Source organism: Mesoplodon bidens (assembly GCF_964165515.1).
Source record: "Mesoplodon bidens genome assembly, chromosome: 13".
NCBI lineage: Eukaryota > Metazoa > Chordata > Mammalia > Artiodactyla > Ziphiidae > Mesoplodon > Mesoplodon bidens.
In genome coordinates, this window is record NC_138169.1 from 18824899 (window position 1) to 18838549 (window position 13651).

General features: G+C 52.0%; 1 protein-coding gene across 2 annotated transcripts in view; it reads left to right on the forward strand.

Moving 5' to 3' along the window:
* The first annotated feature begins 2759 nt into the window (after positions 1-2759).
* The window catches only part of SSH1 (slingshot protein phosphatase 1), a 61842-nt gene continuing 50950 nt past the window's right edge, over positions 2760-13651 (forward strand). The window contains exons 1-2 of one of the 2 annotated variants that reach the window (XM_081252170.1): positions 2760-2893; positions 7638-7678. In XM_081252170.1, the coding sequence (XP_081108296.1) occupies positions 2825-2893; positions 7638-7678 (110 nt within the window). In that variant the 5' untranslated portion in view covers positions 2760-2824. Of the gene's footprint in view, positions 2894-6921; positions 7489-7637; positions 7679-13651 lie in introns of those variants that run through there. The other variant, XM_081252169.1, reaches the window with a different exon arrangement.

Here is a 13651-nt window from a genome sequence, read left to right on the forward strand (position 1 = left end):
GGAGGGTTCCCTTTTCTCCACACCCTCTCCAGCATTTGTTATTTGTAGATTTTTTAATACTTATTTTATTTATTCATTTATTTTGGCTGTGCCAGGTCTTAGTTGCAGCACATGGGATCTTCTTTGCTGCATGTGGGATCTTTTTAGTTGCGGCATGCATGCGGGATCTAGTTCCCTGACCAGGGATCGAACCCCAGCTCCCTGCATTCGGAGCGTGGAGTCTTATTACTCACTGGACCACCAGGGAAGTCCTTGTAGACTTTTTAATAATGGCCATTCTGACAGGTGCGAGGTGGTACCTCATTGCGGTTTTGATGATCAGATCTTGGTATGGATTTCTCGATGGGTAGGAGAGGAAGGGTATGGAGGGAAGACCAGTAAGGAGGCCTTGGCATTTGTACAGGGAGCGGTTCTCAAACCGAGGTCCCCATACCAGCCCCATCAGCATCACTAGGGCATTATTAAAAGCTGAGTGAATCGCCAACTCTGGAGGGTGGGGCCTCCAAATCTGTATTGACTCCAGGGAATTCTCAAACCTTCCCATTTGAGAACCACCAGCCTAAGGTTCTCGACCCTAAAATCCCACACCCCTTTTACAACGAGTGTGTGATGATTCCTTTTCTCATTGGCAACAAATTCATAGATGATAAAGCCCACCTCCACATGTAATGTGAAAAAACAAAATCTATAATGCCCTAACATAAAAGGAAAATTCATCATGATGAAACAACATCCATTTCATTATGGGAAATCTTGGGCACAACTCCCCTGCAGGACACAGGGAAGTCTCAGTAGTGTGTCTGGGTTTATCTTTTTTTTTTTTTATTGAAGTATAGTCAATTTACAATGTTGTGTTGAAGTGTGTCTGTTTTTAATGAATGTGTTCAGAGTTGAGAAGTAAGATAGTCACTAGTCAACTGAATATTGCCCATAATTTTGTCTTACACTTGACATTTTAAAATAAGTGCTAAACAAATATGGCGGTCTGTCTACAAGAGCACAGCTACAGATGCCTGCTTGTTGGGTCAACTGCTCCAGTATTAGGAGTGGTGTTTCCCTCTATAAACTCTTTTTCCCAAATGGTGAACAACTCCGGACAAAGCTCTCAAACAAAACAAAGTATATTCTTTCCTCTATTTAAACGTAGTTGCATTTCTGAAATGTGTTGATATGTAAAATGGAATTAGGTTCTGGCTTCAGATAACTATGAACGGTGTTTTCACCCACACAGGTGTCTTGTGGGAATGAAGCAATTCTCCTTGGGCGGGGGCAGCGTCACTGTCCAGTGCATTGCACGACTTTTAGCGTTTTTAGCATTCCTGGCTCCTGCCCTCTAAACGCCAGAACCGCCAATAGCTCTCCCCATCTGCAAGACATTAAAAAATATTCCCACAAGTTAAAAAACAAAACAAAACAACAACAACAAAAACAAAACCCCCATAACACTCAGTGGGGGCTATAGTAACCCCATAGAGAACCACCTTTGAGATGAATGATGCTGAGGGAATATGCAGGAGGTCCCAGACTCTGGACCTGGGGGAAGCAGCTGGAGGGATCCAGGAGGCTGCTGGGTTGCTGGTTTGGCAGTGAGACGGATGGGGAGCAGGACTGGACCAGTAAATTTGCGGATGCTTGTGCAACCTGCGTGGGGCGACAGAGGGGAGGGAGGGGGTTTGAATGAAATTTAAGCTATTACTAAGTCAAGCCAGTACCACCTTTTTAGTATCTTACTCCATGTCCCTCTCTCCATCCCCATACTGGTCACCTCCTCCCAGGACAACAGCAGCAGCCCATCCCTGGTCTCCCTTCACCCCTCTGCCCCACAGTCCATTCTCCAAGCGGCAGCCAGAGCTTTCTAGAGTGCACCCTGACTCTCTCCCTCCTCCCTTCCCTGGGATCGGGCCTCTGATGGACAATCTCCTTCCAGTTTCCGGGCCTTTAGCTCCCCCCACCTCCCAGTCTCCCCTCCCTTCACCCGTTAATCCTGCTCATCCGTCAGGCCTCTGAGCAAATGCCCCCTTTTCAGAGAAGCCCTTCTTGACTTCCCAAGGAGTTGGCTGGGTTTCTGGACACATAGAAAGAATTCATATAAAAAGACTGGCAAAATAATTTTTTTTAAGTGCCTAGTAATTTGACTCACTTCTGTCAAATCCCTGAGGGCAGGCCTAATCTATGTTGCTCACGGTTGAATACTCCGTGCCTGGCACTTAGTAGGTGCTCAATAAATATTTCATAAATGGATGAATGAATGAACGAATTAATTTCTGCAGACCGCTCCTCGGGGTTCAAGGCGCAGGGACCAGGAGGTGTTTATTTCCTGGTCGCTGCACCTCCCCTCCCCGAGCATTCCAGGCCGTGCGGACGCCCGGGCCTCAGTTTTCCCGCCTGCGAAGGGGGCTGGCCTCCGGGGGATGGATTTGTTCGCCACCGGGCGCGCCCCCGCTTCTCAGGCTGGAGGGCCGGGCGCGCGGCCGAGGCGCGCGCGTCGGGCGCGCGGGAGACGTGACTGGCCAGCCGGGGCCTCCCGCCGCCGCTCGGGGGATCCCGCGCCGCGCACGCGCGCCCCGCCCCGGCCGCTGCCCCTGCCCGCGCTCAGGCCCGGCGCGCGCCGGCGCGGGAGGCGGGAGGCGGGAGGCGGGGGGCGGGGGGTGGGGGCGGCGACAGACGCCGACAGGGAGGGGCGGGCCCGGCCCGGCCCGGCCCGGCTCGGCCCGGCCGCCCGTGAGCGGCTCCCGGAGCGCCCTGGGCCCGGCCCGGGCGGCGGCGGTGGCGGCTGCGGCTCTAGTCCGAGGCTTCGGCGGCGCCCGCGCGCCGCGCCGCAGCCATGGCCCTGGTGACCCTGCAGCGCTCGCCCACGCCCAGCGCCGCCTCCTCCTCCGCCAGCAACAGCGAGGTGAGCCCCGGGCCCGCGCCCCGGCCTGGCCGAGCAGCCGCCGCGCCAGGCCTGGGCCGCGAGTGCGGGGCGCCCGGGGCTGCGCCAGGGCAGCTTCAAGGGGTCCTCGGCCTGCGGGGCCGCAGCCGGACGACCCAGCCTTGGCAGCCGGACTGGGGTGACTGTGCGGGAGGCTGTAAGCGGGTGTGACCCCTGTTTGGGGGTGACTCTGCAGTGAGACTGTGTGTGCGGGTGTGACCCTCGTCTGGGGGTGACTGTGTGACCCCTGTTTGGGGGTAAGTGTGCATGAGACGGTGTGTGTGACCCCCATCTGCGGGTGACTGTGAATTTGAGCTCCGTCTGGGGGGTGACCGTGAGTGTGTGACAGTGTCCCTTGTCCGGGGGTGACTGTGCGGGATACTGGACGTGGGACCGGGACTTCTGATTGGGTAACTGCCTGAGATGCCGGTTCTAAGATTCAGGACCCTGTGGCTTGTCTCTGCCCTTTCCCTGTGTGCCCGGCTGAATGTATGCATGTGTATGCCAGCCTGTGTGTGCCTTTCCCTGTGCGTGAATCTGGCCTGTCCCCTGGGAACCGTGCCTGTGTGATGCTGGGAGAGGCTGCCGGGTGCCCCTGTGGATTGTGAGATTGTTTCCCCCGACTACACGCCACTGGAGTTCTGGCTCTGGGTGTGAGTGGCCGTGCCTCTCGGGGGCCGGCGTCACCGTGTGACAGCTGAGTGAGCTCAGGGTGCTGGGTGACTGTGTGTCATATGTCTTTGTGTGCAGCTGAGTCTGGGTTTTTCTTGCTGTGATATCTTTTGGGGCTGCATGTTTATGTGCATCTGGCTGTGTGGCTGCGGCCGATTCTGGGGTTGCTGGGATTGCACCGGTGCTTTCTGGGGCTGAAAGTGCATCTTTGCGCTGTGCGTGTTTCTGTGGGTCTGCGTGTGACCCAGCCTGTCCTGGACTGGCTCCTTGCTGTGGGGTTACTGAGGAATTGGTCCTCTGAGTGCACAGTTGGGCTGGCCCGTGCTAGTCTGGGCCTCGGGCCTCCGAGCAGGAGAACCAGTTGGGTCTAAACTCACATCTGTGGCCGGACCGAGTGCTGACCTGCAGACACAGCAGGCTGGAGGAGGAGGCAGGGAGCTGTTTAGGGAAGGGAGAAGAGGCTGGAGGAGGGGCCCTGCAGGCCCAGGAAGTGGCCCCGCCAGCATCTGGGCAATTCAGGCCCCTTCTCCCTGGGGGACGTTGACTGATAACATGGAAAGGTTTGTGTGTGTTTGTGAGAGAAGAGGACCTGTTTGCAGTCTAACAGCCCTGCCTGTCCCACCAGCTCCTGGTGGGGCAGCTCTTCAGCCTGTTTTGCTGGGACTGGCACTCTCAGAGTGGCTGCAGTGTTGAACCTCACAGCCCCTTTCTCTCGAGGAGAAGCCATTAATGAGTTATCTTGTCTACAGACAGAAGATTCTAACAGTCCCTGCTCTGCACGGTGGCCAGTAGCCTGCAGCTGAGGAGTCTGCATTAGCTTCTGGCCTCCCCACAGAGACATCTGTTCCCCTACATCATTTCTACTACTGCTGTCTTGCAGTTTACAAAGTACTTCTCTGCACTTAATCTCATGGTCCCTTCTCAAAAACGAGTGAAGAGTTCAGCTCCAGGAAGAGGTTAAGCAAAGAGCCTCTCAGCCTAGGTCTCTGATTCTAAACCCCACATTCCCTGCGTTACTTTGCACTTGATCTATTTCTGCTTTAGACACATTTAAAATTTTTTATTTTATTATTTCATTTTTTAGCTGCGATAGAATTCACATACCATAAACCCACCATTGTTAAGTGTACAATTCAGTGGTTTTTAGTATATGCACAAGGTTGTACAAGCATCACCACGAATTCCAGAACATTTTCATCACCCCCAAAAGAAACCTCATACCCCTTAGCCATCACCTACAGCCTCCCTCCCACCACCCCTGCCCTGCTGTAACCAACTCTAGGCAACCACTAATGTACTTTCTGTCTCTATGTATTTGCTTATTCTGGGCATTTCGTATAAGTGGAATCATACACTATGTGGCCTTTTGTGTCAGGCTTATTTCACTCACCATCATGTTTTCAAGGCTCATCCATGTTGCAGCACATGTCAGGACCTCATTCCTTTTTATGGCCGAGTAATATTCTATGGTATGGATGTACATTTTGTTGGACATTGGGGTTGTTTCCACTAGGCACATTTTAAATTATTATAGAAAGCCTTATTTTCACCAAATGCCAGTGACCTCCAAAATAAGAATAAAACTCAACCAGCGTTTATTCAACTTGAGTAAATCAGCAGCATTAGTTGCCCAGGGAGCCAGCAGAGGCTGGGATGTTCCCTGGAAGGTGAGGCTTTTTTCCATGTGGGGCGAGGCACGAAAATGCAAGAAGGAACAGAGAGGGCAGGCGTGTGTGCACAGGATCAGGAGACGTGGGCCAGGCCGGCTCTGCCTCTGGTCCGACCTTCCTCAGGTTACTTCCCTTCTCTGGGCCTCAGCTCATCTGAAAGGGCTGGCTTCCCTCTAACGTGTGTTCTTTGGCCTATGTAGCTTTCTTCTCTGGAATAACTGACCTTGCGTTGCCTTTCATGCTGAGAATCTCAGAGAGTGAGCAAGAATTAAATGATTTTGAAGTCTGTATCCCCCCCGCCCCCCCATCATTTCCTTACTCCTCAAAATGTGCATCCTTCGTTAAGTCAGAGACACTCAGGGTATATCTTTCCTTCCCCAGCCCGCAGTCCTGCTGCATGGCGTGGGAACTAAGGGAAGTCACAGCCCGCCCTGCAAAGCAGTGCTTCCCTCTTTTTAAGTTTTGTTCCTTTCCCCCCAATCTTTAATTATCTCATTTATGTCATTTTACTGTTAATCTTTTCTCATTCTTTTGTGAGAACAGGCAGAGAGCCCAAGAATAGGTAAAGCAGCAGCTCTCAGGAATGGGTTGTAACATTGGTTTTTTTTTTTTTTACGTTGTGATTTTTTTGTTGTTGTTGTGATTTTTTTTTTGTGTGTGTGCGGTACGCGGGCCTCTCACTGTTGTGGCCTCTCCCGTTGCGGAGCACAGGCTCCGGACGCGCAGGCTCAGCGGCCATGGCTCACGGGCCTAGCCGCTCCGCGGCATGTGGGATCTTCCCGGACCGGGGCACGAACCCGTGTCCCCTGCATCGGCAGGCGGACTCTCAACCACTGCGCCACCAGGGAAGCCCTTTACGTTGTGATTTTTGACAAACGTTCAAGGTGACTAATTTTCATGGGCAGATCTCCAGTCCCTTTGAGGTGGCGGGGTTGGATCAGGGTTGCTCAGCTTCAGCATTGCCGATGTTGGGTGAACCGTCTGTTGCAGGGGCCCGTCCTGTGTGTTGGAGGAAGTGTAGCAGCACTCTGACCTCTACCCACTAGATGCCAGTAGCATCCTCCCAAAAAAAGCTCCAGCCTTGCCTGGCGTCCCCTGCTGAGATCAGTTGCCCCCAGTTGAGAACCACTGGGTTAGACCCAGCAGTCTCTTCTAAGTTTGTTCCTGCGGTTGTGTGAGTTGCTTTGTGTATGTTTCACTTCGGCACCGAAGTTGGTGGCCCTGTGGTCAGCAGAGCTGTCCCCGATGTTTCCACTTCTCCTTCACTGTCGGGTAGGGAGTGTGAGAACTAGCTGATGGTCTCTGCCTCTGCCCAGTGCGTTACATACATGATCTTATGACAGCGTAGGGATTCCAGGACCCTCTGCTGGACTCATTCCTTGGTGAAATTGCCACCTGTGGTGTGTGTCCCTTGCTGCCCAAACCTCTCTCTACATGATCTCCGTAACCCTTTTCCCACCACCGCTGGCTTCTGTCTGGTTTCTATCCTCAGTCAGCCTTGCATCTCTTCCAGCCATCACTGCTTTCCAGGTTTCTCTCTTTCCCCTTCAATGAGCTCCTCTGTGTAACATACAAAACATGCCAAGTCCCAGCGGTGCAGAGTTGTTGGGATGTGTGTTTTCTTCTCATTTGAGTTTTCTCCTTGAAAGAAAAAAAAAAAAAAAAGAAAAGTTGCAGTCAGGGCTTAAATCGTGGTTACTTTTGGAGCCTCTAACCCTCTTGGCCTTGTAACATTTAGGAAATATTAAATGTCCCTTTCTTTCATGTCTATAAATAAACCAATAGCCTAGAAAGTTTTATATTAAACTTTAAGCCTTTTTGAGAACCACCAAGAGCTTCAGGACTAACAGACAGCCTGATCCTGGCCACCTTCCATTAAGAAAGACTTGCCTGGAATGGTGGTGGTAGTGGTGGTTTTATTTATTTATTTTTTAACTTGTGTGTTGTGGCTTAAAATGGTGTTGATCACTCAGCTGTTGCCTAGCTTGAAGGGAGGAAACAGCCTCTTAAGACATTGCCCCCTCCCCTTAAAACAGAAAAACAGGATATGCTCCAAAGCAGCCCTGGAAAATGGAGAGCTCAGGGCTAAACAAGCGTGTGGAGTAGCAGCGCCGGCCAGGAGCGCTCTGTTAGCAGGCATCGATCTGCGATGCCTTGGAAGGCATGTGGGGAAACATCGGGAAACCTGAAAATTCCTCCGCGGAAATTACTCAGGGGAGCAGCAGAGCAGGATTGGTAAGGAGAGGGTGCGGCTCTTTGGAAGGAACCAGGTTTCCTGGACATCTGTATCTTTTGCAGACACCAGAGCAGAAAATGTGAGCCTTGTGTCTGAGGCTTGTCGATAGCGGCATCTGGGCTGTGACATTCTCTTTCTTTCTCTGCAGTTGGAGGCTGGCAGCGATGAAGATCGCAAGTTAAACCACAGGTAAGCAGACTTAGTGTTTTCGTCCTGAAGTCTTTCTTCCAAGCAGGTAAGAAATACTCCTGTGCCTTTCCAAAAGGGAGGACCCTCGAGAAAGACTACACCAGCTTTTTAGTAGTGCTTTAAAAACGATCCAGAACACATAGACAGAAGGAGAGCTTTACAAGTGATCTAGACGTTTAACTGTAAACAGCTTTAATAACATTATGTAACATTTAGAGAAGAAAAAAAATAATTGCCAGTATTCCACCCCCCTGGCTTTACCGTGATGATGAGTATCTTTATAAACTTCCTTCCAGATTTTACTTCTGCTTTAAAGAAAATAATCATTTTAATATGTTCTCACTTTTCCATCCTGCTTTTGGGAAGGTATTCCTTTTGAGGTAAGTACATTGCTGATTTGAAACAGACATTCAACCCCTCAGTTTATTAATTCAAGGTGTTTTGTGTGTGTGTGTGTGCGCGCGCGCGCCAGTGAGAAATCTTTACGTATACTCATTTGAGAAGTTTCTCAAGCTTGTAGTCCTCGGTTGCTGTATTCACAAGTAGACGCCAAAAGCACGATTGTTTTTCTTTGCCAAAAATCGGGTGTTTTGTTGGTTTACAGAAGATTTAGCACTTCATTATATAATGTATTCTTCTGTACCAAAGAACTAGTCTTAAACTCTGGCTCTTAGAGTGTAAAAAAGTAAACAGCTAGATTTAAAAAAAAAGAATTAAACGGCATTTAAAAGATTTTTTTTTTAATGTCTGTTTCATCTTGGGAGGAGGAGGAAAATTAATTGGAAAAGGAAATACGTGTTCGGAAACTGGGGTCAGCCGCTCATTACGGAGAGCAGGCTGTCCTGGTCCAACTCACCCGCAGAAGTGGTAGACCTCTGCCTCGCCTGCCTTTGAAGTTTTCTGTGTGTTTGAGGGAAGGGAGGCACCATTTTTTCTAAAGCTCATGTGTGTAGAGAAATAGTTGTCTTATTAAAATTGTGGGTCTTCGTTTTCACGTTATGCTGGAGGGAGGAGCGGGGCAGTGACACGTTTGCTCTTCAGACTGGGGGTGTGGGTTGCTGAGAGTCTCCAAGGCTGGAATCAGCTGGATTCCCAAGTGGTGGAGGCGGGGAGGGGAGGAGTGGAGTCTGCTCTGGAGACTGTGGGGGAGGGAGAGCGGGGCGGAGGGCCTGCTGCCCGCCTCGTGGGGCCCCATCCCCGCGCCCCTAGCTCCTCTGCAGCCCTTACATGGACCTGGACTCTTCTCCCCCTCAAGCCGATCCTTTTCTTCCAGGCCTCTTGCCCCAGAGATGGCATTTAAGCCTCTCACTTAGATGGTCTTTCATTTTTTAATTGCCCTTCCTGAACTGACAACATAGTGTTTTGAATTGTTTCCATTAATAAGGAAGTTACAAATAGCAGTGATAGGAAAATGTGTATGTGCTGCTGGCCAATAAAAGGCCCCTTCCTCTGCACAGCTTGGAGCTGGAGAGGACCGTACAAAGGGAAGTGACGGCAAATTTAACCCTCACGATGGCCCCAGGAGGGGGGCTGTTCCCCCCAGGTCGCAGGTGAGGAATCCGAGGCCCAAGGTTGCCTTCGAAGCGGTGCCTCGGTTGCCCGCAACACCTGAGTTTGTCATAGGACACCACCTTTCCGGGGACCAGTTTCGTGGTTCAGTTGAGCAGCTGTGTTGCATGTACAGGCGTGGGAACTTGCTGAGCTCGCCCAGGTGGGTAGAGGCCGCAGCAGAGCGAGAACCCAAGAGCCCCGCTGACTTGTGATGGTGCCTCCTAGAAAGTCAGATCCCCCGGGTGACCACCGTGAGTCCCTCTGCGCTGCTCTCAGTGGGTCCCCAGTGCCATCGTGAGCTCTGGGAGACCTGGGCTGGGGGGGAGCCTGGTCTCTGAGCCCATCCTCACAGGCTCCCCTTTCCTCCCCTCTTCATTCACCTGGATGTCCACGCCCCGTTTTAGGCAGTGGACACCGTCCTGGTTTCTAACCCTCCGAACCAAACAAGGGAAGTCCTGCTGTCCTGGTGGAAGCTTTGACTGAAACTCATTGGCATCTGTGTGTGGATTTGCATTTTCAGGCCTGTGCTCTCTAAGCTTCTCCTAGAGAAAACAAATGTGTGGAATGGTCGGTCCCCCATTCGTTGCTCGTCTTGGGGAGGAGAGTTGGGGGAGAGGAGATTTCTCTTTGCTTCACATTCATCCTGAAGTTAATCTGGCCTGATTTGGTTTCTGAAGGGTGCTGGGGAGGGAGAGAAACTGGGGCCCGCAGGATATTCCTCTCTCCCTGCCCCTTGGTCTACCCTTAATTGACAGTTTCATCTTTTGGGTCCTCCAAGAAGTGATCTTAGACCCACGTGTAGCCAGTAAATTGCTGAATCCGTGGATTGGCTCTTCTGTCTCACCCACCCTCTTCCTCCCTTGTCCCCCCACCGGTGGCACCATCAGTCAGGTCCTTGTGCCTCCCCTGATCCACTGAGGGGCCACCCATCAACCCATTCCTCTGCATCAGTTTATTGTCCCCACTGTCAGAGGGACGCCAGTCTGGAAGCGCCCGTGCTGCTTCCTCCTGGTCCCCACACTCTTTTCCTCCTTCACCCTCGTCACTGGCCTTTCGTGAAACGAGTGTGCCGTTTTTCAGTCCTACCCCTGCTCCCTGACCAGGCTCTTTCTCTAAGCCAGTTCCCTTTCCAGTTGGCCACAGTCCTTGTGGCCAGCTCAGCGTGCTCCCATCCCAAACCTCTGTGGCTTCCCTCTCCTTGGCAGGTGGCTCTTGGTTTCTCTCTGTGCTGGGTACCATACCTGCCTTCCCTGGCAGGTACCTGTGTTTTTGTCTCGTCCCTAACTGTTGGTGCCATCTTAGTGACAGGGTCTTAGTTCTCTGCCTGCACATGGCACTTCAGCAGTTTAAACATATTAACTTTGTTTTGATTCTGCAGCGAATTGCGTTCATGTGTGAGAAAGATGTGTCGAGGAAAGATGTGGGCTTTGGAGTCAGGCAGATCTAGGCTCGGAGCCTGGCTTCTGCACTAGTAGAGGTGCCAGCATGCATCTGGGAGTTACTGTGCCTCCCTGGGTCTCCGTTCTTCCATCTGTAACATGGATAAAGCTATGACCTTTCAGGGTTGGCGAATACTTTGTGGGGGGCCCCTTGCACAGAGCCAGGCCCACGATGGGCGTGGAGGACAGTGGCTGCGTTTGGTCTTCAGAGGATGGTGTTCCTATCAGTGTTAGGTTCACAGCCCAGAAGTAGAGGCTCTGACCCCCAGCAGGCGCCGCGTCCACTGTGTGGGGCTGAGAGGGCCACCCCCGTGGCTGCCCTGTGACTTGGACCAGCCCGCGTCCTTTACCCAGTGACATCCCTGTAAGATGTAAATAGGAGCGCACCTTCTGCAGAATCTTTATTGTCATCCGGATGGTTTCTCCGAAGGCCTTCTGGTGGACGTCTCGAGACCTGCTCAGCGCCCGTCCAGAGGGAAGCTGAGTGACGCAGAGCCATAGACCCAGCCCTCGCTCCCTCTCCCCTGCTCTCTGCGTGTGCAGATGGCCGCCGGCCTCCAGCGATCCCCTTTGGGAAGCTGCGCTGTTCAGACTGTGGGAATTGGTGAGCTTATGGCCTGCTGGCACAGCTCCTGGCTCCCTCACCATCCTGGGAGTCGCCTCAGTCTGGCATGAGGCGTAAGTGGTTGTGTGCCAGGCAGGGCCGTGGGGAGGGAATATGGTTGTGTTGTTTCCAGAGTGTGGATCAGGAGTGAGTGTTTTGCTGTTTTGTTTTTTGGGTTTTTTTTTTTTTCATCCAGTATTTCAAGTCAGGCACGTGAAAATGATCATTAGAGTTCTTTTCATTTCTTTTCTTACTTGCCCAAGCAAACGTTTGGGCCACAGCGGCAGGACTTTGTCTTCTCTGTTCTATCTGGTTTCAGTGGTAAACTCTGAACTCCCTCACACCTCTGCCGTTCCCTCCACGCTCTCCTCCTTCCGGTCTTGACCTGGAAACCCCAGAGGACCCCGCTCTCCCTATAAGCTTTTCTCCCTCCCCGACAGCATCAGGATGGGGTGGTGGTTGGTGTGTCCTTGCTCTGCAGATCACACTTCCCAATCTTTATTCACAACCTCTTCTTCGAGGCCTGTCCACCCTTTGAGGTTTCTCTCTGCCTTTCTTGACGGTTTCTTAGCCGTCAAGACTTGACTGTGGCTGTTGAGAGTCTGTCTATTTAAGTCCTGGAAAGAGGTGTGGAGCGTTTGCGGCATCCAGGCTCTGTGCAGCAGGCCGCTGTATCAGCTGTCTACTGCTGTGTAACAAGCTACTCCAGACTCAGTGGTCCAGAACGATACACGGTTATTCCCTCACAGCTCCTGTGGGCCAGGAACCCGGATATGGTTGAGCTGTGTCCTCCGCTGGGGGTCTCACGTGGCTGCAGTCAAGGTGTTAGCCGGGGCCGGGATCTCATCTGTGGCTTGGGTCCTCTTCCAGGCTCACACTGGTTCTTGGCAGAATGCGTTCTCTTGCAGCTGTAGATTCCACGGCTGGTGGCTTGCTTCAAGGCCGACAGGAGAATCTGATGCCATCAGGGAATGCCATCAGGAGAGGGACCATCCCATCACCTTTGCCATAGGGTATAACCTAATGAAGGGAGTAGCTCTCCCATCCTGTTCCCTGGTCCCAGCACACTCAGCACAGGGGGCTCATCCAGGGTGCCTGCACCAAGGCCTGGGATCCTGGGCAACCTCAGAATCTGCCCACCAGTCTCAGTCCGTGGGAGTTCTTGAGATGCCCCAGTCTAATGTAGAGAAAACAAGACATGTAACCGAGTAGGGTTCTGTTCAGTGTTACAGATGTGGCAGGCTGTAAAGGCATCACTTATATAAAGGCATCACTGGCTGGTGGGAAGAGGCCAGGAGCCCCAGGGAGCTGGCAGGAGTCGCCCACATGCCAGAGACCATCACGTTCTCCACTCAGCACCGGTACGCTCCTCCTTCACGCTTGGAGGCTTGGCATCTCTTGTGTTTGCCCCATGTTGCATATTGGCCTCTGCAATAACACCTCCAATGACCCTTAAACATTTTTTCCATGAGCTTTGGCCTTGGGGAGGGACAGGCCTGGGTTTGGCTTCCACCTCTGTCATCTGCCACCTCACCTGGCTGTCATATGACCTGGGCAGGCCTCATTTTCCAATGGGCAAAATAACCTGCGGCATCATAGACGTTCAACAAATGCCCCGCCTCTGCCTCCTTCAGATCACTTCCTGTGGTCACTTCTGACTCTTCCTTTTTTTCCCCACAAGCGTTTATCTCTCCTTAGTATTTCCTTGAGACTTGGGACTTGTTATGTAGTATTTACCGAAGTACATAAATGTTCTCTGCTAGGAGGATCAGCTGTATAATTTGTGGAGCCCAGTGCAAAATGAAAATTGTGGATCCACTTTTTAAAAAGTGATGAAGAATTTCAAGGTGGCAACAGCAGAGCATTAACCAAGCTCGGAGCCCTTCTGAGCACGAGGCCTTGAGCCACTGCCCAGGGCGCCTGCCCACTTGACCACGAGCCCACCCTAAGGACAGAGCCTTCCCCGCCTCTCCCGTCCCCTCTCCCGGTGCCTGGTGTGCACTGGATGGGCCATCGAGGTCTTGTAAATTGAATTTTCCAAGTTCTATTTCATGGTGAGGAACTCAGAGTGGTCTTGGAAAACACACAGGAAGCAAAGGACAGAGGGATTTTTCCTGCGATTTTCCCCTGCAGTTTGGCAATACAGGTGCTGTTAGCTCAGTCTCAGCACGCCCGGCTTAATCTGCTTACAAGCCATTCATTCACCAAATCTTTATTGAGCACTTACTGTGTGCCAAGCACTGTCCTAGGAGCTGAGAATATAGCAGTGACCAAAGCACAGAAATCCCTGCCCTTGTGGCTGACATTCTGTTGGGGGAGATAAGACAGTAGGTAAGATGAACAGGTACATTAAGTGTGTCAGCAGGTGCTGAGGAGGAA